The 24975-nt window shown below is 39.9% G+C and overlaps 1 protein-coding gene across 1 annotated transcript; it reads right to left on the reverse strand.

The window, feature by feature from the left end:
- Nucleotides 1-1909: 1909 nt before the first annotated feature.
- mboat4 (membrane bound O-acyltransferase domain containing 4) lies at nucleotides 1910-7661 on the reverse strand. The gene is made up of 3 exons (XM_069926468.1): nucleotides 7616-7661; nucleotides 6762-6986; nucleotides 1910-2873 (listed from the first exon to the last, which is right to left on the reverse strand). Exons 2-3 carry the CDS (start codon nucleotides 6980-6982, stop codon nucleotides 1910-1912), a joined length of 1185 nt encoding a protein of 394 aa, XP_069782569.1. The 5' UTR covers nucleotides 6983-6986; nucleotides 7616-7661.
- Nucleotides 7662-24975: the final 17314 nt, after the last annotated feature.

Raw genomic sequence — 24975 nt, forward strand, 5'->3', positions numbered from 1 at the left:
TCACCATCTGCAGTGCTATCACATCATTCCGACATTCTGGTGGCAAGAATTGCACACAGAACTCCACCTGAGGTCTGATCAGTACTTTATAAAATTGGAGTACAACCTCCCTACTGTCGTATTCAGTGGTCCAATTAATGAAGGCCTGAATTCCATTTGCTTCTTTATCCTGTCATGTATCTGAACTGCCATCTTCCAAGGATCTTTGGATTTGTATTTTAAGGTCCCTTTGTTGCTTAAAGTCCCCAGACCAGTGGTTCTCAACCTTTTTCTTTCTGCTACATCCCACCTTCAGTAATCCCGAAGCCATCAGTGCTGTGGGATTAGGCAGGGATTGTTGAAGGTGGGATGTGAGTGGGAAGGGAAGGTTGAGAACCACTGCTCTAGACCCAATTGTTACAGAAATATTTTACCAGAGAAAAATGGTCATTGGCCCATTTCCTCTGGAGTTGTGAAACCCTGCACATAACGAGACAATGAGGTATGATTCAAACAGTGGTTTTCAAATTTTTTCTTTCCACCCACACATCACCTTCAACAATCCCTTATTAATCACAGAGCACCTATGGCATAGGGAATATTTAAAGTAGTATGTGAGTGGAAAGAAAAAGGTTGAGACCCACTGCCCTAGACCCTACCACCAATTGTGTATATCTTTACCTCATTTATACTCCTCAAAAATCACCTTATATTTGTCTGGATTAATCTCTATCCTTCATTTTCCAGTTTACTTCACAAATACATTGATATCACTGTTGTTTAAGATTACCTGCCACACTGTCAACAGCTCTGCCAATCTTCATGCTGGTAGAACACTGTGGGTCAAGCAGCATCCATGGAGGAAAAAGGTGTTAGTGGACATTTCAGGTCAAGACCCTGCATCAAAACTCAGAGCAGAGGAAAGATTGCCAGTTCTTAATAGTATAAGTGTAGTGAGTTGTGAATGAAGATAATGATCTTTCCTTCTGCAATATACATTTATGATTTACTCTTAAGTGCAAAGGGTTTGATCAAGATATTTGCAGATGATCCAAATGAGTGAGTGGGATAAAGGCTGTTAGGTGATAGGTGGAAACAGATGGGAAGGGGATGATGGGCAGATGGAAGGAGATGAGTGGTCAGGATGGGAGAGGTGAATAAAAGCAGAAGAAAACTAAATGGATGGAAGAAAAGAACATCAGAGGTGGAGAATTCAGTGCTTGTAACATTGGCTACCCATACAAAATACAAGCTGTAGTTCCGTTTGGCTCTCCACTGCAATGCAGAATGATGAGGACAGACATGTCAATATGGGAGTAGGAAGAGTGCAAGTGGAAGCCCTGGCTGATGTTTGCAGACAGAGCAATGGTACTCTGCAAAATGTTCACCTCATCTATGCTTGATCCAACATGATTTCACCATCAATTACATCTTCTCCCATCGTCCTATTCTGCTTTCTGCAGGGACAACTCTCTTTGTGACTTGCTGGTCTGCTGATCCCACAAAACTCCCTTCCCCATGTAAGTACAAGAGGTGCAACATCACCAAGGACTTAAATAGTCCTCCCAAAAGAAGCAGAGGTTAAGTTGCACCACTTCCAACCTTGCCTACTTCATTGGGAGCTCAACATTGGTAAAACCAAGCATAGACTAGGGAACTGTTTTGACGAGTATATGTGCTTGACCTGTAACTGCCACTTTGAAATGCCTGGTAACTTTTTGACTCATGATCCTAACATAGGGAAGATATTGAGAAGTGAAGCCTCTCCCTATAACTCAAGTCTTCCAGTCCTGGCCACTTCCTGGCGAATTATCTCTCCATTCCTACCAATTTATTGATATTATGAAAAGTGCAAATGATTTGAAAGTCATATGACCATATTCAGCTGAAAGGAATATGGAAGAGTCAAGTGGTAGATTGATAATGACCTTTAATTTTTCCTTGGGATGTTTGGGATACATATTAGCAATAGTACATGCATTAAAGGAAAGACTGCACATGCAGACTTACATAGTGCCAAAACATAAGAAAAGCTCCGCAGTTCCACAGCAACCAAGATGTATGCAGTTACCAGCTGCGTTTGCACCCATGTCAGAGATTTATAGAAAAATCTCAGAAACCTTGATCTCACAATCAAAGAATCCACATATCGATGAATGTAAGAGTCTGCTTGCACAGTTGCAGCCCACAGGATAAATCCAAAGAGCTGGCCTGGGTGCAGACCATGCCACCAAGCTGAAAAGGCAAACGTTGACAGCAGAGGATGAACTTTGCTGCGTTGAAACACAATCCTCCTCAGCCAATCGGCTGTGGTTTTGTTCCATGTTCGAGCAAATTCGGATATCTTATTGGTTGTTTCAAGTGTCCAGATATCAGTATCAGAGAGTGCAACTTTTTCAGTCCTTTTGTCTTCCAATCCCAAACCAATTAAATTATTGATAGATTCATTGAGAAGCCATTGTGAGTAATATGCTAATCTGAACATTAACGATGTAATCCAAACCAATAAAATATCTGTAGGAACATTCCATTGAAGGGGCCCTTGGGCACAAATATAATTTCTTACAAACATTCTCAATCTTGACAAGACAAAAAATAAGATGCTCTTTTTTAAAAATGGCCACAAGGGACAGGTAATGCAACTCTGATCAGTTCCTTTGAGATTTTCCACATGAATTTTGAACATTTTATAAGTGTACAAAGGCCCTCCAAAGAGAGCCGGAAAGTACAGCATATAGCCAAGGTACGACAGAAAACTGTGGAGCAATTCCGAATCCAGGAGGTTGTGCTGCATAATTCTAATCGGAACTGAGATTTTACCTTCATGAACATCCAATGACGTTGATGTTATTCTTTGGGTCAACAGCATCAGAGATGACAGTGTAATTAAGAATCTGAAAGTGAAAACAATCAAAGAGTCAGTCTTACAGCACAGAAATAAGTCCACAAGCCCAGTTTGCTCATGTTGAATGACCGGACTTCCCCCTTTAGTCCACATTAGACACATCCCCCCTCCAAGCTCCTCCCATCTGTATAATTATCCATATCTTTCTTAATGGAAGCTAATGCATCTGCTTCTACCACTTTGATTGACAGCTCGTTTGACGTGATCACCACCCTCTGAGTGAAGAACTGTCCCCTACATTCTGTTTAAATTACCCGCCTCCATGAAATAGTCATGCCCTCTTTTAGATTTTCTTACTATTGGGAACAGGCTGTCACTATTCACCCGATCTATGCCCCTCATGAACTTCTGCTATCCTCAATAATAAATTTAAAAGGTCTCCGACAGATCTTTCGCCTTCCTGTTCTTTGCTTATTTCTTGAGGAAGGGTTCAGGCCCAAAACATTGGTAATATATCTTTACCTCCTAGGGACGCTGCAAGACCAGCTGAGTTCCTCCAGCATTTACTGTGCGTTTTATTTACTCTTATTTTACCGGCTGCAACCCTGCAGCCTCTGCTTGCTGAAGCTTCAATGTCTCACTCTTACACTGTTCATTCCAAAATGCCTGCTCCATTTAAATCTACCTTCTGAAATGTGGAGCATTAAATTAATTTTATGCAGCAAAAAATTCAACTGCTGAAGAATAATTTTCCTTTAAATGAATACCCAGTTGCATAAAGTACTAGAACAAATACCAGATGGAAAAGAACATTGTCAGGTAATTTTGCTTCAGTATTGGGTCTCTTTGTTCAATTAGTGTATCTATACATGTACCCAATATATGGAAGAATTGATTATTCCCATCCAGATGAGGGAGGTCATTAAACCCACCTTATCCTTCCATGTTAGGCCTCCCAAAATACAACACTTCATATTTTCCTGTACTAAACTCCAACTATTCCTCTTCCCACCTGCCCAACTGACCTTTGGCAATCATCTTCACTATCTACAATACCAGACACTTTAGTGTCATTTGAAAACTTGCTGAATCATGCTATGCATGTTTTCATAAAAATCCTTGATATAGATGACAAACAGCAATGGGCCTAGCAATGGGCACATCACTAGCCACAGGCTTCCATTCCAAAACACAACCTTCTATCATCATTTTCTGCTTTCTTCCATGACACCAATTTTCTATTCAATCTACTATCTCACCTTGGATCCTATGCTATCTAACCTTCCAGAACAGCCCACTATGCAGAATCTTATTGAAAGCCTTGAACTCCATGCAGGCAACATTTACAACTCTGCCCTTTTTAAACTTCTTGGTCACATCTTCAAAAACCCCAATCAGATTTGTGAAATATGACCTCCCACTGACTATCCCAAACAGCCCTTGTCCATCCAAGTGCAGGTACATCTTTTCCATCAGAATACTCTCTAATACCTTATCAACTACAGATGTTAGGCTCACTGGTCTGCAGTTCCTAGGCTTTTCCCTGCAGCCCTTCTTGAATCGAGGCACAACATATGCCATACTTCAGTCTTCTGGCAACTAACCTCTACAAAATGACGACCCAAAATTTTTTGCCAGGGCCCCTGAAATTTCTTCTCTAGCTTCCCACAGTGTCCTTGGATATACCTGATCAGCCCCAGAAGATTTGCCTGCATTCATGTGCATCAGGATCTTCAGTGTAATACTGATCGCAAGGCATTGCCATTGACTGCCCCAAGATCCCCAGTCCTCGTGTCTTTCTCTGCAATTAAAACAGAGAAGTACTCATTGAGGACTTTACTCATCTCCTGTGGTTCCACACAGAGTTGATTGCATTGGTACCTGACAAATGCAATTTTTTTCTCTGGTTATCCTTCTTCCATTTACAAAATTCTTGGGATTACCCTGAATGTTATTTGCCAGAGATATCTCCTGTCCCCTTTTTGCCCTTCTGATTTTCTTTTATAGCTTGCTTCTCAATTCCCCAAACTTCTCCAGATCTAACCTTTATCCCAGCTGTTTATATGTGCTCCAAGCCTCCTTCTTGCTCTTGACCAGAGCCTGAATTTCCCTCTGTGATAGTACAGACCTATCACCAATGTATATAGTTACAGTATCTAGAGTGTAATGACTGTGCTTACAGCGATTGGCTGAGAGCTTAGCCACGCCTACTGTCTGAGCCTTAAAGGGTTGTGTCCCTAGCCAGGTCGGATCATTCCGGACTGGTCGGCCATCTGTGAAAAGCTCCTGTCTTTTGCTAATAAAAGCCTTGGTTTGGATCAAAAGTCTTTGGTTCTTTCAACAAGCTCTACACCCTCAAAATCCAAGTTTCCCTATGCTTGCATGTCTGATGCACTCGAACAAGAATGTGCATGTCCAGAATTTTTTATATGTAATTATTTTGGGTTTTTTTTGGTCCTTATGTCGCTAATATGTCTGGAAGGTAAAGGAACACAGTAAAATGCTACATGAATAGGGGATGAGGACTAATTTATTGTTGCTGTCTCTCTTCAGGGAAATTGTTTAATTTTGTCTCTAGATATATTAATTGGGATAAGTGAGGGGGGAACGAGGGGAGGGGGGTGAAATTTGGACTCGATGGTGAAGCTTGCATATAATTGGAAAATGTGTGTTTTATTATTAAGGATTGTTGACACTGTTTGAGTTTGAAGTAATTTAAATAAAATATTCAAAAAAAAAGAATGTGCATGTCCTGGATCACTGTCAAGACACTTTTAAAAACACCCTATTTTCCTAACATTCCTATTCCTCCAAACAACCTGTTCCTTTTAACTTGAGCTAATTCTTAAACCTTTAAAGTCGGCCTTACCCCAATTCCAAATTTCATCTCATGGTCCTGCCCTGTCTCTCTCCATAATTATCTTAAACCTAAAAGAATAATGACTGCTCATCCCCAAAAGCTCATAATGTAAATTTTTTCCACTTGTCTTTCCTAATTTCCCAAAACTAGATCAAGTATTGACCGTTCCATTGAAGGACCCTCTACATGGTGATTGAGGAAATTTTCCTGAATAGATTTAACAAAACCCCATCTAAAGCTTTCACACTGATTTTCCATGTCAATATTTGGAAAATTAAAATCCCCTACAATGACAACTATATTTGACCTACAGCTGATGGCATATTCCCTGTTCTCGCATTCCAATTGACTATTTAGGGGCCTATAAGGAGGTCATGCTTTTCTTGCTCAACAGTTCCACCCAAATAGTTTCACTAGCCAACCATTCTGTAATGTCCTAATTAGTTTTCTGTAATTGCTACCATATGACAGTCACATCTATCTGCTAAGTCCATCACTTTACCTGACAAGCCTTCAGCATTTAAACAATAAACAGATGTTGTTTGGGGGACATGCAGTAAAACCCCTGGTATCTGTCACCTATGGGAATTGGTAGATGCCGGATAAATTAAATTTCTGGTTGCTTGAGATTGCATGTTGCATGCAAGGCGGGCCAATTTTAAGTCCATATTTTTAACCTATTTATATTTGAATTCTGGATAACAGGGGTTTTATTGTCTGTTCTCGATGCCTGCACTATTTGACTTATTGCAATGCTACTACCCAGACTATTGTCTTATTTATTTGTTCGTCGTATTTATTTATTTGTCCAATCTGTTTATCTATAAATTTATTTTTAGGCTTTGATACAGGTAGCTCGGACCTTGGATAAAGCTGAAAATATAGTGAGTCAGAGTAAATAAAATAAGTACTAAGTATAGTTAATACAGAAGAGGTAATAGATAACAAGCAACTGCAAGAGGAAACTAAAAGAAGCATGGTACCTCAAGAAGAAGGTGGTCATAGAAGCAGGTGAGAGCAACATCCAAGTAGTAATGACTAAGAGAAGTTTCTAAGATTTTTAAGTTGTGAACTTACTGAATGTCTGTTGCTTCTTGCAGATAATAATCTTTGTAGTGCAGCCAAAGATGGCAGAGTGTCTGCCATGCCATCTGAGTGAGGAAGGACCAGCTGTGGACACTCCTGGGCTCCAGAATATGTATGAGTATCATTGAGAGAAGAGCAGGTATGAGCACCAGAATGGCATAGCATCCCATAGAAACAGCAGCCATTAGAAGTCCTCCAAACAGCAGGAACATATATCTGGAGGACAGTGAAAATTCTTCAGAAAATCAAGTCCACCTCCCTCTCACTTTAATTTAAAAAAAATTGGATGTAGTGTGTTGTTTATTTTGTCCTGCAGCCCATTTTTTTGCTGCCCAAATACACCAATCAACCTAAAATCCACGTACATATTGAAGGGTGGGAGGAAACTGGCGCACCCAGAGGAAACCCACAAAGACCTTGGGAGAATGTACGCTATTACAGCACTGGAATTGAATGCAGGTCTCTAGCCCTGCAATAACATTGTGTCAACCGCTATGCAAGCTGTGTTGACCATGGGAAACAGACTGTGGCTATTGACCCTCTCTCTTACTCTGATAATTTTATGTACTTCTATCATGTCACCTCTTGGTCTCTTTTGTTACAGGGAAAACAGACCAAGCCTATCCAATATCTGCTTACAATGCTTGCACAAATACTTGTGGGGCTCAGGAGTCAAACTCAGATGAAATTATTAAGGGAAATAAAGAAATTGTTCAATTGTTATCTTTCTGAATATTTTCCTATTGACTGCTCTATTAGGAACATTGAAATTGCTTCACTATAGATTGTAACAAGGGACAGAAAAAAAAATAAATCAACCATCCAATAAGTCAATGATCCCTTACTCCCTCACTCTTTTTCAAGTTTCAAGTTGGGCCATTTGAACTGAGGGATCAAATACTTGAAAAGTTAGGTGTGATTGATAAAGTCACATTTTAAAAAAAAAGGAACATTATGTTAATAATGATCTCAATCTTTTAACCTCTACATCTGCTTAACTTTAAGTAATTTTCAAGAAGTTGCTGCAACAGTGAAAGGTCCCCAAGTCACAGGAAATGGCAGATTTTGAAATGATAAAGTACTTTACGCAGATGAATCATTTTGCAATGGAAAGCAGCTGATACAAATATTGTCATTTTTTTTCTCTCTGCTATTAATGTTAAATGAAGCAGCTGCTAAAAGATGGCCCCAATTTCCACTTTTGACCAGTGCCACTGATGGATTTTGCACTGACATTAAATTTAATCTTACTTGCTTAAACTGAAAGAAATAATCTACCAGATAGATTTCTCTACTGCAGATTAATTTGAGTTCTCTTTCAGTTGTTTTACATGGATTGCAGAAGGTAGAGATTTCCAAATATATCAGGTAAAAAAAGTTCCAGAACACCCAGTTTCCCTTTATTTTTCTTATAATGGCAGTTTCTGAAGTTTTAAATGAATTCATCAACCCGACTTTACAGCTAATGATTGACCTACCAGTCACGCTTTGCTTGCCTTGTTACCAATTAGTTGACTGAAAGCATACATGTGTACACAATCATCCAAGTTTCAGAGTACAGGTAACAGAACTCCATCTACAAATTATAGAACCTGTAATTACTGGTAACTCATTACTGACTAATGTTTCCTTGCTTACCTTGCAGTTAAAGAAAGATGTCCTGTGATGGAGAAGTTGTAAAAGATAACACCAAGTGGAACACTCATAAGCTGGTAGATGGTGACTGGATAATAGTCTAACTCATATTGTAGAAAATCTGAATCCATCCTAACATGGATATCACACAACCAGGTTGGGTGCCCTCTTCAAACTGAAAATAAGCTAAAGTACAATTAACCGTACCCAAAAGGGTTGCCAATTTGTACCATTCTGTGACATCAAACTGGCATGTCAAAAGCTTGCTTTTATTTAAACCATATGCATGAGAAAATATACAGAAGGGTGGGGGGCAAGCAAGCATGCCAATTAATAAAAGGGAAATAACTGTTCAACATTCTTGTTTCCCAGAAACTGAGCAAGTCCACCAAATAATTCCATCAACATGCTAGATAACAGCCTGACCATCTGATACATAATCTTACAACCACATTTTTGACTATTTGCTTTCCAGCATCCATTGTTTAGTTAGAAATTACATTAAAATGAAAATATGGTTTTTTTTTTCGATATTGGGAACAAGCCTGTGTTTCTAGAGATCATGGGCTCATGCAGCAATGTCCTTCACAAGGAATTATAGTGCCTTTCAGAGTCACCAAGGAGAAAGAATAAATAGAATTGAAATTGAAATGATGTGATGTGCTCTGTTCCAATATCATGATATCCCTGCAATTAAATTATGGGCTGTAAACTTCATGGATGTTGAGGAAAAGTCCAGCTTCCACCCTCCACCCTCATTACATTCTACAGGGGAGATGCATTGAGAGCATCCTATGTAACTGCATCACCGCCTGGTTCAGGAACTGCACCATCTCAGAACACAGCGGATAATAAGGACCGCTGAGAGGATTATTGGGGTCTCTCTCCCTGCCATGGTAGATATTTATAATGGCCACTAATTGCAGAAAGCCATAAACGTTGTGAAGGACTCCATACACCCCTCCCACAATCTGTTCTCCCTTCTGCCATGCAGGAAGAGGTCCCAAAGTGTTTGGGCCCTCACAACTAGATTGCAAAAGTTTCTTCCCCCAAGCCATGATGCTTCTGAACTCTGGGGAGAGAGGGCAAGCATATGTAACATGATATTTATAAGTGATGTTATTTATAAAAAAAAGTTACTGATGTAATTTAGCCATGTAAATAACCAGCTCCACGATCCAGAGAAACGCTTTCTTGTTTTCACTGTACACTGCAATGATTATGGTATGAATGACAAATAAACACGACTTAACTTGACTTGTAAACTATTGACTATAGAATCCTGGCCATTATCAGACAATTAAATGGACCTTACCCAAAACATTGACTGACTATTTCTACCTATGGATGTGGCTTGACTTGCTGAGTTGCTCTAGTAGCTTCATGTTTCTCATAGTTGTCTACCAATTTGCCCTCATTTGGCCCATATCCCTCTAAGCTTTTCTTATCCATGCGCAATAATCTATCCACTTCTATCACTTCCTCTGGCAGCTTGTTTTTTACTGGCCAAGCTGTCAGTGTGATCGCTGTTAAATCTTTCCTTTCTCATCTTAAATCTTTTCCTTCTGGTTTTAGATTCCTGTGTGGTAGAAAGGCTACAACTATTTTCCTTACCTATGCCTTTCATAGTTTTATAAAGCTTTACAATATCCCGAGCTCTCGGGAGAAAAGTTCAGACCCTATCCAGCTTCTCATTTTAATTCAAGCCCACTAGTCCTGGTAATATTCTTGTAAACCTTTTCTGCACCCTTTACAGCTTCATGTTATCTTTCCTACCTCTGGGTGACCAGGACTCTGCACAATATTCTAGGAGAGGTCTCACCAATATCTTGTACCATTGTAACATAACATCCCTGCTCATGTGCAAATGGCCTGACCCATGAAGACAAGTGGTACCATTGCCTTCTTCACACTCGGTCTGCCTGAATCATCACTTTTATGGTACTATGTATCTGAATTACAAAGTCTCTACTATCTCCAACATTCTTCAGGACTTTACTGTTACACTGCAAGCTAAAGTTACCAAAGTTCAGCACCTCACACATCCAAATTTCATTCCATTTTCCATTCTTTGGCCCACTTTCTCACTTCATCTAGATCCTATTGTAATGTTACATAATCTTCTTACAGTCCACAATACCACAAAAATGGGTGTCACCTGCAAACATACTCTCCATGTTAATGACAATATTATCTGAATATATATATAAAACAAACAACAGGGGACTCGGTACTGAACACTGTGATTACAGGCCTCCAATCCTCTACCACCCTCTGACTCCAACCACCAAATTTTGAATCCAAAATTCATGAGATGCCGTCTATCTCATGTGCCTTAATCTTCTGGATTAGGCTATCCTGAGGGACCCTCTTTACTAAAGTTAATGTGGACAACATTCACCACCCTGTGCTAGTCCATCTTTTTGCCCATGTCTTCAAAAATCCCAATCATATTTGTGAGACATAATAACGTTTAGGTCTGTACATTCTACAATGTGCATACATTGTGGCAACCGAACAGATACTTCATGGAGAAAAGAAAAGCAATTACTACAGTACATATTAAAAAGAAAAAATACAAAAGATAGATTGATAATAAAGATTCACAATTAATCATGATGCAAAGAACAAGAAGTGGTGTAACAATAGGACAGTTTTTTTGTGGTTACAAGTGGGAGGTTCAGGAGGCTGATGGTTGTTGGGAAGAAATTGCTCTTGAACCTAGAGATGCAGGATTCTACACCTTGTATCTCAAGGTAAGTGTGAGAAGAGGTTTTGACCAGGGTGATGGGAGTCCTTTATGGTGTTGGCCACTTTTTGTCAAGTCAAATCAAGTTTATTGTCATCTGATTGTACATGTCTTTATCTTTGGCTTGGCTTCGCGGACGAAGATTTATGGAGAGGGTAAAAAGTCCACGTCAGCTGCAGGCTCGTTTGTGGCTGACAAGTCCGATGCGGGACAGGCAGACACGAGTGCAGCGGTTGCAGGGGAAAATTGGTTGGTTGGGGTTGGGTGTTGGGTTTTTCCTCCTTTGCCTTTTGTCAGTGAGGTGGGCTCTGCGGTCTTCTTCAAAGGAGGTTGCTGCCCGCCAAACTGTGAGGCGCCAAGATGCACGGTTTGAGGCGTTATCAGCCCACTGGCGGTGGTCAATGTGGCAGGCACCAAGAGATTTCTTTGGTGCACCTCTCTCACGGTGGCCAGTGGAGAGCTCGCCATATAACACGATCTTGGGAAGGCGATGGTCCTCCATTCTGGAGATGTGACCCATCCAGCGCAGCTGGATCTTCAGCAGCGTGGACTCGATGCTGTCGACCTCTGCCATCTCGAGTACTTCGACGTTAGGGATGTAAGCGCTCCAATGGATGTTGAGGATGGAGCGGAGACAACGCTGGTGGAAGCGTTCTAGGAGCCGTAGGTGGTGCCGGTAGAGGACCCATGATTCGGAGCCGAACAGGAGTGTGGGTATGACAACGGCTCTGTATACGCTTATCTTTGTGAGGTTTTTCAGTTGGTTGTTTTTCCAGACTCTTTTGTGTAGTCTTCCAAAGGCGCTATTTGCCTTGGCGAGTCTGTTGTCTATCTCATTGTTGATCCTTGCATCTGATGAAATGGTGCAGCCGAGATAAGTAAACTGGTTGACCGTTTTGAGTTTTGTGTGCCCGATGGAGATGTGGGGGGGCTGGTAATCATGGTGGGGAGCTGGCTGATGGAGGACCTCAGTTTTCTTCAGGCTGACTTCCAGGCCAAACATTTTGGCAGTTTCCGCAAAGCAGGACGTCAAGCGCTGAAGAGCTGGCTCTGTTTCGCGCAAACAGAGGAACTACTGACATGGTCTTTGCCCTCAGACAGCTCCAAGAAAAGTGCAGAGAACAAAACAAAGGACTCTACATCACCTTTGTTGACCTCACCAAAGCCTTCGACACCGTGAGCAGGAAAGGGCTTTGGCAAATACTAGAGCGCATTGGATGTCCCCCAAAGTTCCTCAACATGATTATCCAACTGCACGAAAACCAACAAGGTCGGGTCAGATACAGCAATGAGCTCTCTGAACCCTTCTCCATTAACAATGGCGTGAAGCAAGGCTGTGTTCTCGCACCAACCCTCTTTTCAATCTTCTTCAGCATGATGCTGAACCAAGCCATGAAAGACCCCAACAATGAAGACGCTGTTTACATCCGGTACCGCACGGATGGCAGTCTCTTCAATCTGAGGCGCCTGCAAGCTCACACCAAGACACAAGAGAAACTTGACCGTGAACTACTCTTTGCAGACGATGCCGCTTTAGTTGCCCATTCAGAGCCAGCTCTTCAGCGATTGTACATGTACAACCCGATGAAACAGCTTTCTCCGATCCTCGGTGCAAAAACAGGCATACATACACAGACATAACACACACGCATATGCAGCACAATTAATTCATATACAGAAGCATTTCATCGATACAAATAAATAAATAGGACTTTTTTTTTTGCACAAATGAGAGTCTTGGACAGTTCGTGTGAGCAGTTCCTTTGGTCGCTCAGCATTCTCGTGAGAAGAAGCTGTTCCTCGGGTCCAGGGTGCTGACTCTGATCCTCCTGGATATCTTCCCAATGGGAGCAACTGAAAGATGCTGTGCGCAAGGTGGAAGGGGTCCTCATTGATTTTGCGTGCCCTTTTCTTACAACGATTCCGGTAGATCACATCAATGGTGAGGAGGTAGACTCCAGTTATCCTCTCTGCCACTCTTATGGTCCTGTGGATTGACCTCTGATCCTCTTCTCTGCAGCAACTGTATCACATTGTGAGGCAGCTGGCCACGATGTTCTCGATAGAGCTCATAGAGAAGGTTGGCTTAATGGTGGCTGTCAGCCATGCCTGTTTCAGCCTTTTCAGGAAGTGCAGTCACTGTTGCTCATTCCTGACAAATGAGATGCTGAGTGTCCACGATACGTCACTAGTTAAGTGAATGCCGAGGAACTTGGTGCTCTCCATTCTCTTTATCTCAGAGTTGTTGATGTGCAGTGGAGGGTGGTTGTTCCTGATCCTGCTGAAGTCTACGATCATCTGCTTTGCCCTGTCCACATTGAGACTCAGATTGTTATTCACGCACTATTTCATGAGATTTTCCACCTCTTCTCTGTAGTCTGACTCATCGTTGTTGCTGATGAGGCCGACTACTGTTATGTCACCTGCAAACTTGATGACATTGCTGGAGATGGATCTTGTGATGAAGTTGTAGGTCAGTACAGTGAACAGGAGCGGGCTGGGCACACAGCCCTGAGGTGAGCCAGTGGTCAGCATGACAGTGCTTGACATTCTGCTACCAATTCAGACAGACAGACTTTAATAGATGGGTGGTCAGAGCTTGTGATGGCCCTATGTTTGCTACATTCGGTAACCATCTGCATTCATGGGCATGTGAATTACCAAATCAGGCTGCGAAGTAGCCAGTCAGGCACATGTAAAGGTTTGAAAGACATACCAAAACTCAAACATCTTAGAAAACAGAGGCATCAGTTTTGCTTCTTTGTAGTTGCTTCAATGTTCTAGCTCCTGGAGAGGTCTTCTGAAATATGGTGTCCCAGAAACTTGAAGAACCTAACCATCACCATCTCCATACTTCACTGAGGACAGGTGCATGGTCTATCAGCTTCGCCTTCCTAAAATCAACCATAAGCTCCTTGGTGTTGGTGATGCTGACAGCAAGATTGTTGTACTGGCACCCCCAACCAGATTCCGGATCTTCATCCTGTATTCTGACTCATTAATTCCCATTATTTGTCCAATAATGACTGAGTCATTAGTGAACTTATTGCACTGGCCATGCAGCATTGAATGCACAGAGAATAAAGCAAAGGACTATACATGCAGCCTCAGGGTGTCTGTGTTGATGGTCAGTGAGAAGAAGCTGGTGTTACTGATGAGGAAGTCGAGGATGTGGAGTCCCAGATCCCTTAGTTTGATCATATATTTTTCTGGTACAACAGTGTTGAATGTTGAGCTATAGTGAATGAGAAATGGCTGACAGATGATCTAACGGAGAGCAGAGGGCCAACGACAATAGATGAATTAAACTGAGTCCAGTCCTTCCTGTGACAGCAGCTGATTTGCACCATTACCATTGTCTCAAAGTATCTCATCATGCCAGATTTCAGTGCCTCTGGCCTATGGTCATTGAGGCAGGTACTCTTGATCTTTTTGTGTATGGAACAATGGATGTCCTTTTCAAGAAGATGGGGACACCTGACCATTGTAACAAGAGGTTGAAAATGTCAATAAAACTCCAGCAGAGGCTCTGACAGTGATTTTTCAATGGTCATTGGAGAAGGGTGTGGTGCCGCAGGATTGGCATGTTGCAAACATGGTTCCACTGTTTAAAAAAGGCTCCAGGTGTATGCCCAGCAATTATCAACCAGTAAGTTTGACAATGGTGGTGGGTAAACTAATGGAAAGTATTCTTGGGAATAATATGTACAAGCATCTAGAGGGGCAGGGATTGATCTGGGATACCCAACATGGGTTTGTGAGGGGAAAGTCATGTTTGATAAATCTTGTTTAATTTTTTGAGGAAGTGACTAGAAGGTTGATGAAGATAGAGCAGCAGATGTGGTCTATTTGGATTTCAGTAAGGCTTTCGATAAGGTTCCACATGGAAGGTTGGTGAGGAAGGTTCAGGCACTAGGGATTAATGATGAAATAGTCAGATGATTTCAATGGTGGCGAGAAGATAGGCACCAGAGAGTCATGGTAGACAACTGTCTGTCAGGTTGGAGACCAGTGATGAGTGGTTTGCCTCAGGGATCGGTGTTGGGTCCTTTGTTGTTCGTCATTTACATTAATGATTTGGATGATGGTGTGGTAAATTGGGTGAGTAAATATGTGGACGATACAAAAATATGGGGAGTTGTGGATAGAGAATAGGGTTTTCGTAGACTCCAGAAGGATTTGGACTGATTAGAAGAGTGGGCTGAAAGGTGGCAGATGAAGTTTAATGTCAATAAGTGTGAAGTGCTTTATTTTGGGAAGAATAACCAAAATAGGACAAATGTGGTGAAGGGGAGGGCATTGAGGAATGCAGAGGAACTGAGAGATCTTGGAATAATGGTTATCGTTCTTTGAAGGTGGATGGATCATCATGAAGATAGGGTAGTGAAGAAGGGGGTTCTAGTATGCTGGCCTTTAGAAATCAGTGCATAGAATATAGGAGCTGGGAGGTGATATTGAGATTGTTCAAGGCCTTGGTGAAGCCAAGTTTGGAATATTGTGTGCAGTTTTGGCCTCCAAATTATAGGAAGGTATCAATAAGGTAGAGAGGGTGCAGAGAAGATTTACTAGAATGTTGCCTGGATTGCCTGGATAGAATACGGAGAAAGATTGAGTAGAATAGGTCTTTATCCATTGGAACGTAGAAGTTTGAGAGGGGATTTGATAGAGGTATATAAAATTATGAGGGGAATAGATAGAGTAGATGTGAATAGGCTCTTCCCCTTAAGGGTAGGAGAGATTGGAATGAGGGGTCATAAGTTAAGAGTTAGGGGTAAAAACTTTAGAAGCAACATAATCTTATAAAATGAAGGAGTTATGGAGAACCAAAGCTGCAGAGCTTAAGATTCATCCCAGAAGGGATGCCACTTTTGAGGATGCTGTACAATTCTTGGAATGGCATGTATATTTTTACACTGTGCCAGTATTTGGAAATATTAAGGATTCTTCAATAGTTCCTAAAAATTTAAAAAAGTCTAAGTCATCGTCTCAACAGAAACCTTTGTTACAAGCACAGGAAAGAACAAGGAAACAAAAGGAAAATAAGGTCAGACTGTTCGGGTAAGCTGTTTGTATTGCAAAGATAAGCATGCTTTAGAAAGATGTTCATGATTGGAGAAAAAAGACGTATGACGAGAAATTAACCTTTTTAAAGAAGAATGGAATATGTTTTGGTTGTTTGTGTCAAGAACACGTCAGCAAAAATTGTAATAAGTGACTCAGTTGTGATACATGCAGTTTAAAACATCCCATGTTACTGCATACTTAATAAAGTAAAGTTGAGAAGGAAGTCAAACAATCTGAATCCAAGACTATTGTGACAGTCAAAGAGAATGCCTCAGCTTCGGTTCAGACAAACTGTCTTACTGGGGACAATGACAAAACTCTTTCAATAGTTCCTGTGCAAGTTAAAACTAAAAAAGGAAGCTTCATACTGAAGACCTACGCATTTCTTGATCCAGGAAGTACTGCATCATTTTGTACTGTTGAATTAATAATAAACTTAATCTTCATGGTAAAAGATCACAAATTTTGTTGAAGAAAATGAATGATGAAAAGAACATTGAAACTAATATAGTTTCAGGTTTACAGATTGCTGGATTGAATAGCAATGAATTTTGCAATCTACTCAGAAGACTATGCCTATGAAAGAGGAGAATATTCCCTATCAGGATGATATCAAATATTGGGCTCATTTAAAAGACGTTTGCTTACCCAAGATTGATGCTAAAATCAAGATGTTAATTGAATTAGATGTACCAAAAGGTCTCGAACCTCTAGAAGTAATAAGGAGTCAAAATGACTGACCCTATGCTGTGAGAATGTTGCTTGGATGGATGATTAATGGACAATTAGGAGGAAAATTGAATAATGTTCAGGAGACATTGAATGTGAATGTCAACTGAATTTCAGTTGTGAAATTTAATGATCTGTGGGAACAACAGTTTAAAATTGATTTTCCTGAAGGTCTCACAGATACTCAAGAACCTTCAAAGGAGGACAAGCAGTTTCTGGATTTAGTTTCAAATTCTGTTAAACATGTTGATGGCCATTACTGTACAGCATTACCTTAGAAGAAAATATAAATTTGTATGCCAGATAATAAAAGAATTGCAGAACAGCTTATGCTGAATTTGAGGAGAATATTCAAGAGAAATTCTTCTTTTCATTTGGAATATACCAATATCATGTCAGATATAACCATGGGTTATGTAAAAAAGGTATCAGAAGATATCTTGGAATGTAAAGATGGTAGAAAATGGTATTTACCTCATCATGGAGTTATACATCCACAAAAGGAGAAGCTATGAGTAGTATTTGATTGTGGAGCATCATTTCAAGGAGTTTCATTGAACTCTCAACTTTTACAAGATCCAGACTTAACTAATACTTTAATAGGTGTTCTGATAAGATTTTGTACAGAGCCTATTGTAATTGCTGCAGATATTGAAGTGATGTTTCATCAAGTAAAAGTACCATCAGAAGATTGTGATTTTCTTTGATTGTTATGGTGGCCTAATGGAGATTACAGTAAAGACATGATTGAATACAGAATGACGGTTCATCTATTTGGAGCAACCTTGTCACCAAGTTGTGCACATTTTGCTCTCATGAAATGTGCTGAAGATTACGAAGAGCTATTTAGTTCTCGAGCTATAAACAGAAATAATTTCTATGTTGATGATTGTCTTACTTCAGTGGCTTCAGAAAAAGAAGCAATAGATCTTTACCATGAGTTAAAGGAGATCTGTAATAAAAGAGGTTTCTTTCTTACGAAATGGATTAGAAACAGTCGAGATGTGTTGGCTGTTATTTCTGAGGCAGAAAGAGCAAAGGAGACAAAACATCTTGACTTGGATTGTGACATTCAGTCTGTCAAAAGAATTCTAGGGGTTCAATGGTGTGTTCAATCTGATGTTTTCAAATTCAAAACTGTTTTGAAAGAACAGCCTTTAACAAGAGATATTCTTGGGAATATTGGCATCAGTAGTATTAATAGCCAAGAAAATTCTGCAAGAATTGTGCAGAAGAAAATTTGGATGGGATGAAGCTCTACCAGATTCCATTGCACAAGATTGGATAAATTGGATTGAGAGTCTTAAAATGTTTTTAAAATTTTGAAGTCGATAGATGTTTTAAACTAACAGACTTTAGAATTACCGCATTTGCTCAATTACACCACTTTGCTGATGCAAGCAAAGGTGGTTTTGCTACTGTCAGTTATTTAGTCCTACGAAATAGCCAAGAGCGAGTACATTGTGGATTTGTAATGGTAAAAGCCACAGAGTGGCTCCATTAAAACCAGTCACCATACCTCAAATGGAAATGACTACCACTACTATGGTGAGCAAAATGGATACTGTGTTAAGAATTACAGACTCTGTTTTGGACTGATGGTACATCAGTGCTTAAATACATTAATAACAAAACCATGAGGTTTCGTACCTTTGTAACTAACAGAATTAATGAGATCGACAAGGTTTCTAATGTTAATCAATGGAATGATGTTAAAACAGTGGATAATCCAGCTGATATGGCTTCAAGAGGATCAAAAGTTTAATCGTTTCTAAAAAGAGCCAACACTTGTGTGTCTGGTCCTCAATTTCTTTTGCAATCTCAAGAAAAAGAGCCTCAAAATCCAGAAGTTAGAAGAATTTTCAATGGAGGATCCAGAAATCCAAAACATTAATGTGAATACTATTCAAATATCTAATGAGAATAATTCAATAATTCAATTAATTTGCTATCATTCTTCGTGGTTTCATTTAGGAAAAGCAGTAGCATGGATTCTTAGGTTAAAAACTATGTTTTTAAATCATATCAAAAAAGAGAATCTGAAGTCTTGAAAGAGCCGTTACCTAACAGTTGATGATTTGGCAAATGCTGAATTGGAGATAATTTGATTTTGTCAAAAAAAAGGTGCTTGATAATGAGATATCAAAATTGAAGAAGAATCTGAATGTTACAAAAGCAATTCATGTTTACAAGCTAAATCCTATTCTTGTAAATGATGCATTGAGAGTAGGAGGAAGATTAGAAAAAGCAATAATACCAGAAGAAGTGAAACATCCAATTATATTAGCTAAGGAATTTCATATTTCTGAATTGATTGTTCTATATATACATTGAAAAAAAACAGGTCATGGTGGTTTTAATCACGTGTTAACAGAAATGCGCCAGAAATATTGGATACTTGGTGCTTCAAAATTGATTAAAAGAATTATATCAAAATGTGTTAATTGTCAATGTGGAAATGCTAAACCTGGACAACAACAAATGACAGATTTGCCACAAGACAGAGTTTCACCTTATGAACCACCATTTACACAGGTGGGAGTTGATTATTTTGATCCTTTGCAAATAAAGTGAGGAAGAATTGTTGAAAAATGATACAGAACTATTTTTACTTATTTGACTACGAGATAATTTATATTGAAGTAGTGTTATCACTTGATACAGACTGTTTTATCAATGTTCTTCAACGTTTTATCGACAGACGTGGTCAAGTGAGTGAATTGCCTTCTGATAATGGATCTAACTTTACAGGGGCTCAACTAGAGTTATGAAAAGCAATTCAAAATTGGAATCAACATCAAATTCATGATGCATTATTTCAGAAAGAAATTAATTGGATATTTAACCCACCCACAGGATCACATCATGGTAGGGTCTGGGAAAGAATGTAGATCAATTAGGAAAATCCTTCATTCCATTTTAAATGATCAAGTACTCAATGATGACAATCTTCAGACAGTATTGTGCGAAATCGAAGCTATTTTAAATAATCGTCGAATAACGAAAATTTCTATCGATTCAAATGACCGAGACACTTACACTGAATCACCTCTTACTTCTTAAATCTAAACCTTTAATGCCTCCAGGTCAATTTCAGAAAAAAGATATTTATGTAAGCCGCAAATGGAAACAGATGCAGTTTATTGTGGATTTATTTTGGAAAAAATGGTTTAAAGAATATTATTATTTCAAGAAAGACAAAAAAATATCTAAAGCAAAATGCAATTTTGTATGTGGAGAAATTGTAATTATCATGGACAATTCTGCACTAAAATGTTCTTGATTGCTGGGGAAAATCGTGGATATAATTCCGGACAAGAAAAGTTTTGTTCAAGTGCGGATTAAAACCAAGACTGGTTACTTAAATTGACCTATTACTAAAATCTGTCCTTTACAAGAAGCAAAAAGTTTTAACTTCTAATCTTATTCTTACCATATTTACTTTTGTATCTGTAATAGTAATTATTATATATTAGTCATTAATGTCTATTATAATAATTAGGTGCCGGAATGCAAAGGTTAAAAGCTTGTGTTTTTGATTCTTAGTTAATTTTTTGCCTATTTCTTTAAGGAAACGTATTGTTTGTAGTGTTACCATAGGGACTGTGACATAATATGTTGTAATATCTGTCCAATAGAGTTTGCATCTCATTCTTTGACGAATCATGAAAGAGACGCAAGCTCAAGATAATTTTCTTTGAATTCATCTTTTTTCACCTTATTTCTTCTTAATTGGTCTTATTTCTTCTTGTATATCTCTTTGAAGTTAAATATTGTTATTTCTTTAAATATCGCCGAATGCTTTGTTTATTCATCATCACGGAAATCTTAATGCAAAATTGCACAAAATGTTTTTCTGTTCTCTCAACGAATTAAAGCTACATAAAGTTGCATCTACAAAGTTTGGTTTATTGGATTAATAAGATAGTAATTCGGAATATCATCTTCATGCTTCCTTGCAGATGACACATTTTGAAATTAAGATATATTAGAATCTGTAAAGTGTTGTTTATAGGTACTAATTATGCAACAGATGATTGACATAAAACAAAGAGGTTAATGACAGCATAATTGCATAGTCTTGAGGTGCTTAAAATATATCAGCATGGATGCTGACTTATAGGATACTACATACCTCCCTTCTAGATCATGACTTCTACAACTCTTAAGTCACGTGTCCTCGAGAAAACATGGGAAGACATTTTTCAACTTGGTACAAGTGCATACAATAGATATCGTACCTTATCCTTTTAACAATATCAAAGATTTTGTTTCTGCTGTTTCAATTCCAAATCAATGACTCAACGACCAAGCACTTTTGCTTATTACAATACATTTTTATTTTATGAGGGAGTGTACCAGGTCATTTAATTTACTTTAAATTTTCATGTCATTTACTTTAAATCTGAAATTTTGACATAACAGAACATTCTTAGGTCGATCATTACACAGACTTATGCCAAACCATGAGCTTAAGGTTCTTAATGTTTTGGAGGTCGAACGACTCTGCCTGACTGTGTAACTATGAGTGGGATTTCTTTGTCGATTTGAGCCGGGAGTGATAGGTCACTAAGATCAGAATTTGGAGTTAAGTGTGAACTGAGTGTCAGGACTGCAACATCATCTAAATCAACAAGTGTGTGCCGTTCCGACAGGTCGTCTACTGATTCATTACTCCTAGAGTCATCTGGGATCAGATGATCTGCATTAACAACTCTTCTATTGTTTCCTGGCACTCTATCCAAATATGTGAGTGGCCCTTTTATCAATACTATATTCCCCAGTAGCCATCTCTCCTTCCCTTCTGACTCTGATTGATAAAGATCAAATGATCACATTTTTGGGATGTGCCCTGTTTCTTTGATCATTGGCTGCAATTTTCTTCTCCTCCATTTTCTGTTTGAGACTGGGCTTCACTAAAGAAAGTTGAGTTGGTGGAGTGCCCTTGAGGAGTAACTCTGCTGGAGTTTTTCCGGTGGTTATGTCCATTGTATTTCTGTAATGAAACATCATTCTGTTGCCTCCTTATGTTGGATGGATAGCTTCTTGTCAGATTTTTCAGCCACTTGAAAGTCTGAACATGGCATTCAGCTAAACCACTGCTGACTGGGCAGTATAGCGGGCAAAGGTTGTGTTTGATGCCATTACTCCTGAGGAATGATGCAAACTCCTCAGATGTAAACTGTAGGCCATTATCATTTATTATCTGTAAAGGCAATCCAAAAGGCAAATAGGGATTGAAGCGCAGATGGTAGCAGCTGATGTAGTGCTACTCATCGGAAATGCTTCCAGCCACTTCAAATGGCTGTCTACTACAAGTAAAAATTGTTGACCTTTGACTTCGACAAAGTCAATGTGAATTCTGCTGTGTATAGGCCACCCAGCTGTACATCATGACACCCACATTGAGTTATATATGAGTCACCTTCATGTGCTGGTCATAGGTATCCGTCACAATCAAAATGTCATTGATGTAGCTAAAAACATGCTCCATGCCTGACAAAATCTTGTCCATAGTCACTTGGAAGAAGACAGGCATAGTTCCACTCCAAAGCACAAGCATTTGGGTGCAAGCAAGCCTTTGTGTGTTGAGCAAGAGGAGTTCAGCGGACTTCTCATTGAGAAAGAGCTAGTTAAACATACCAGCTAGGTCAATGACTGAATACACTTTCAGCATGGTATTATCTTGTCCGAGTTTTGTGAAGCGTGCAGCCATCATCCTCAATGATCTCATTCATGGCTTATAGTTGCCGCACATGCTAATATTCCCTTGGGTCTTAGGAATGTGAACTGTGGGTGTGACCCACTCACTAAGTGCAACTATGTCATCATTTATGAGCTGCTCATACTCCTTATTTGCGGTTTCCACAAGCATAGGGCATGGGCCGCACTTTCTGAAGCGTCAGTTTTGCATCTAGCTTGTGTTTAATTGAAGCAATAAACCTTTTGATACCCAATACTTCATTCCCGAACAATTTGTCATGCTTTCTTAGGACTGAGTCTAACTCTGACTGAGCAGAAGATGTGACAACCTGTTTATGGTATGATTTAGGTGTTGGCTTGGGCTGAGATTTGGTCTCATTGCCCCGATCCCTAACCACCAAAATGTTCTCTCAATTCAATCTGATTTTGGTAAGCCAGTTTCTCCCAAAGAGAACTGGACAATTTTCTTTCACAATCAACAAATTCAGCATGAATGTTTCACAATTTTCATACAATATTGGGACAGTTATCTTATCGAGAAAGTACTACCTCCCCACAGTAGCTCCTCAGAATATTTGTTTCCTCTAATGGAAACTCTGACAATTTTGCATAGTACACCTAGTCAGACACAGTCAATCAGGAAGCTCCTGTATCTACCTCCAACTCAGTACATGCATTTCCTACATTTACATTAACTTTGTGTGGTAAAAACGTATGGTAGCGTGCACCCTCAAGCTGAAACAATCCAAATGCCTATCCGTTTGTACACTCTCAGCCTTAGAGTTATCGTCAGAATCAGTCTCAACAAACTTTGTCTTCTCGATTACAAGCTTTGAAGAGAAACACACCGAGAGAATATGCCACCACTTCTTGCATCCGTAGTACGTAGTGTCTTTGAATCGGTGGGTGTCAGCTCTGTTTTCCTCCACAGCACTTGCACTGCATCCCCTTGTTGAATGAGTTAGAAGAAAATTCTTCCTCCCGTGGCCTAGCCGATGTGCCTCTTCTTTGCTCACCACTTTCCCCATGTCGTCAATGATGCCATTAGCCCTTATGTCGTTGAACATCAAATCATAAACCAAAAGAAGATGTCGCTGAGTATGGGAAATTTTGGGATGTAGTCCCAAAACAAGTCAGTCTTGGAGTGCCTCCTTCACAAAGGAGCCAAAGGAGCAAGTTGAAGCCAACTGTTCCAGTCTGACGACAAAGTCTGCCTCGGACTCTCCATCTCCCGGTTGTGCCATCCAAAACTTATGCCTCTCTGAAATGATGATAGGTGCCATCTTCAAATATTCAGTAAGCAGTTTCTTTAAGTTTGCATATTCCTTTCTGCTGGGCTGATCTGGACTGTACACATTTTTCAGCATCTTGTATGTCACCAGTCCCACACTTGCAAGAAATAAACTTGTTTTCTTGCCCTCTGCAATGGTATTGGCATTGAAAAAGGCATCCATGCAATCAGCAGAGAGTCCTCAGAAGACTCCACAGTGTCTTAAAAAACACCAACATTACCGAAAACTGCCATTCTGGGTACTTTAAAAGTCCACAATGCCGATTTTGTGTACTGGGGAAACTATAAGTATAATTTGAAGTTCCAGTAATTAACGTACACAGTAAAAAGAACAGAGACAAGGCACACATGACTTGATAGAGTGAGATCTAAAACTCAAGTGGTTTATTCACATAGCACATGGACCAAGCCGTGGTCAACTCACATTGAGTTTGTGACAAATGTAGATGAGGGTTGGGCATTTGATATTGTTTGCATGCACTTTGATGAAGCATTTGACAAGGTCCCTCATGGTAGACTGATCCAGAAGGTATAAATGCATGATATCCACAGTGAATTCTGAGTTTGGATACGGGATTTGGCTGGCCCATAGAAGACAGAGGGTAGTGGTGGAAGCAGGTCATTCTGTCTGGGGGTCCATGCCCAGATCTGCAGGGATCAGTACTGCTGTGTGTGTGTGTGTGTGTGTGCATGTGTGGGGCCTCCATCGGTCGTGGTTGACCATGGGTAATGCGCCTCTGGTAGCTGGAGTGGCCTCTCCAGTGCAGAGTTGATATGGAGATCCATCTGTTCCCCATGCAGTGGGATCCCACCCCACCCCCCCACCCCACCCCACCCCCCCTCTCCTGCAAATGGCCAGTCAAAATAACAACAAAAGTCATTAGAGTTTGGTGCCAGCAGCATCGCAGGAGTTGCTGTGCCGAGGCTGGGTAGAGCTGTCAGCTCCCTTCTGGACTCCAACTCTGGATTTTTCCTTTGTGTTTATTCACAAAGTTATTCCTATAAGTGGGTATAGCCATAAGGCAGCACAGGTA

The sequence above is a fragment of the Narcine bancroftii genome, chromosome 1 (genome assembly GCF_036971445.1).
Source record: "Narcine bancroftii isolate sNarBan1 chromosome 1, sNarBan1.hap1, whole genome shotgun sequence".
Lineage (NCBI taxonomy): Eukaryota > Metazoa > Chordata > Chondrichthyes > Torpediniformes > Narcinidae > Narcine > Narcine bancroftii.

Excerpts from the sequence above, each read along its gene's own strand:
- mboat4 (XM_069926468.1), bottom strand. The coding sequence starts at position 6,982 with ATGTTCCTGCTGTTTGGAGGACTTCTAATGGCTGCTGTTTCTATGGGA. Across the intron at positions 2,874-6,761 it reads CAAGAAGCAACAGACATTCA|ATTCTTAATTACACTGTCAT; the intron begins GTAAGTTCACAA and ends TTTCACTTTCAG.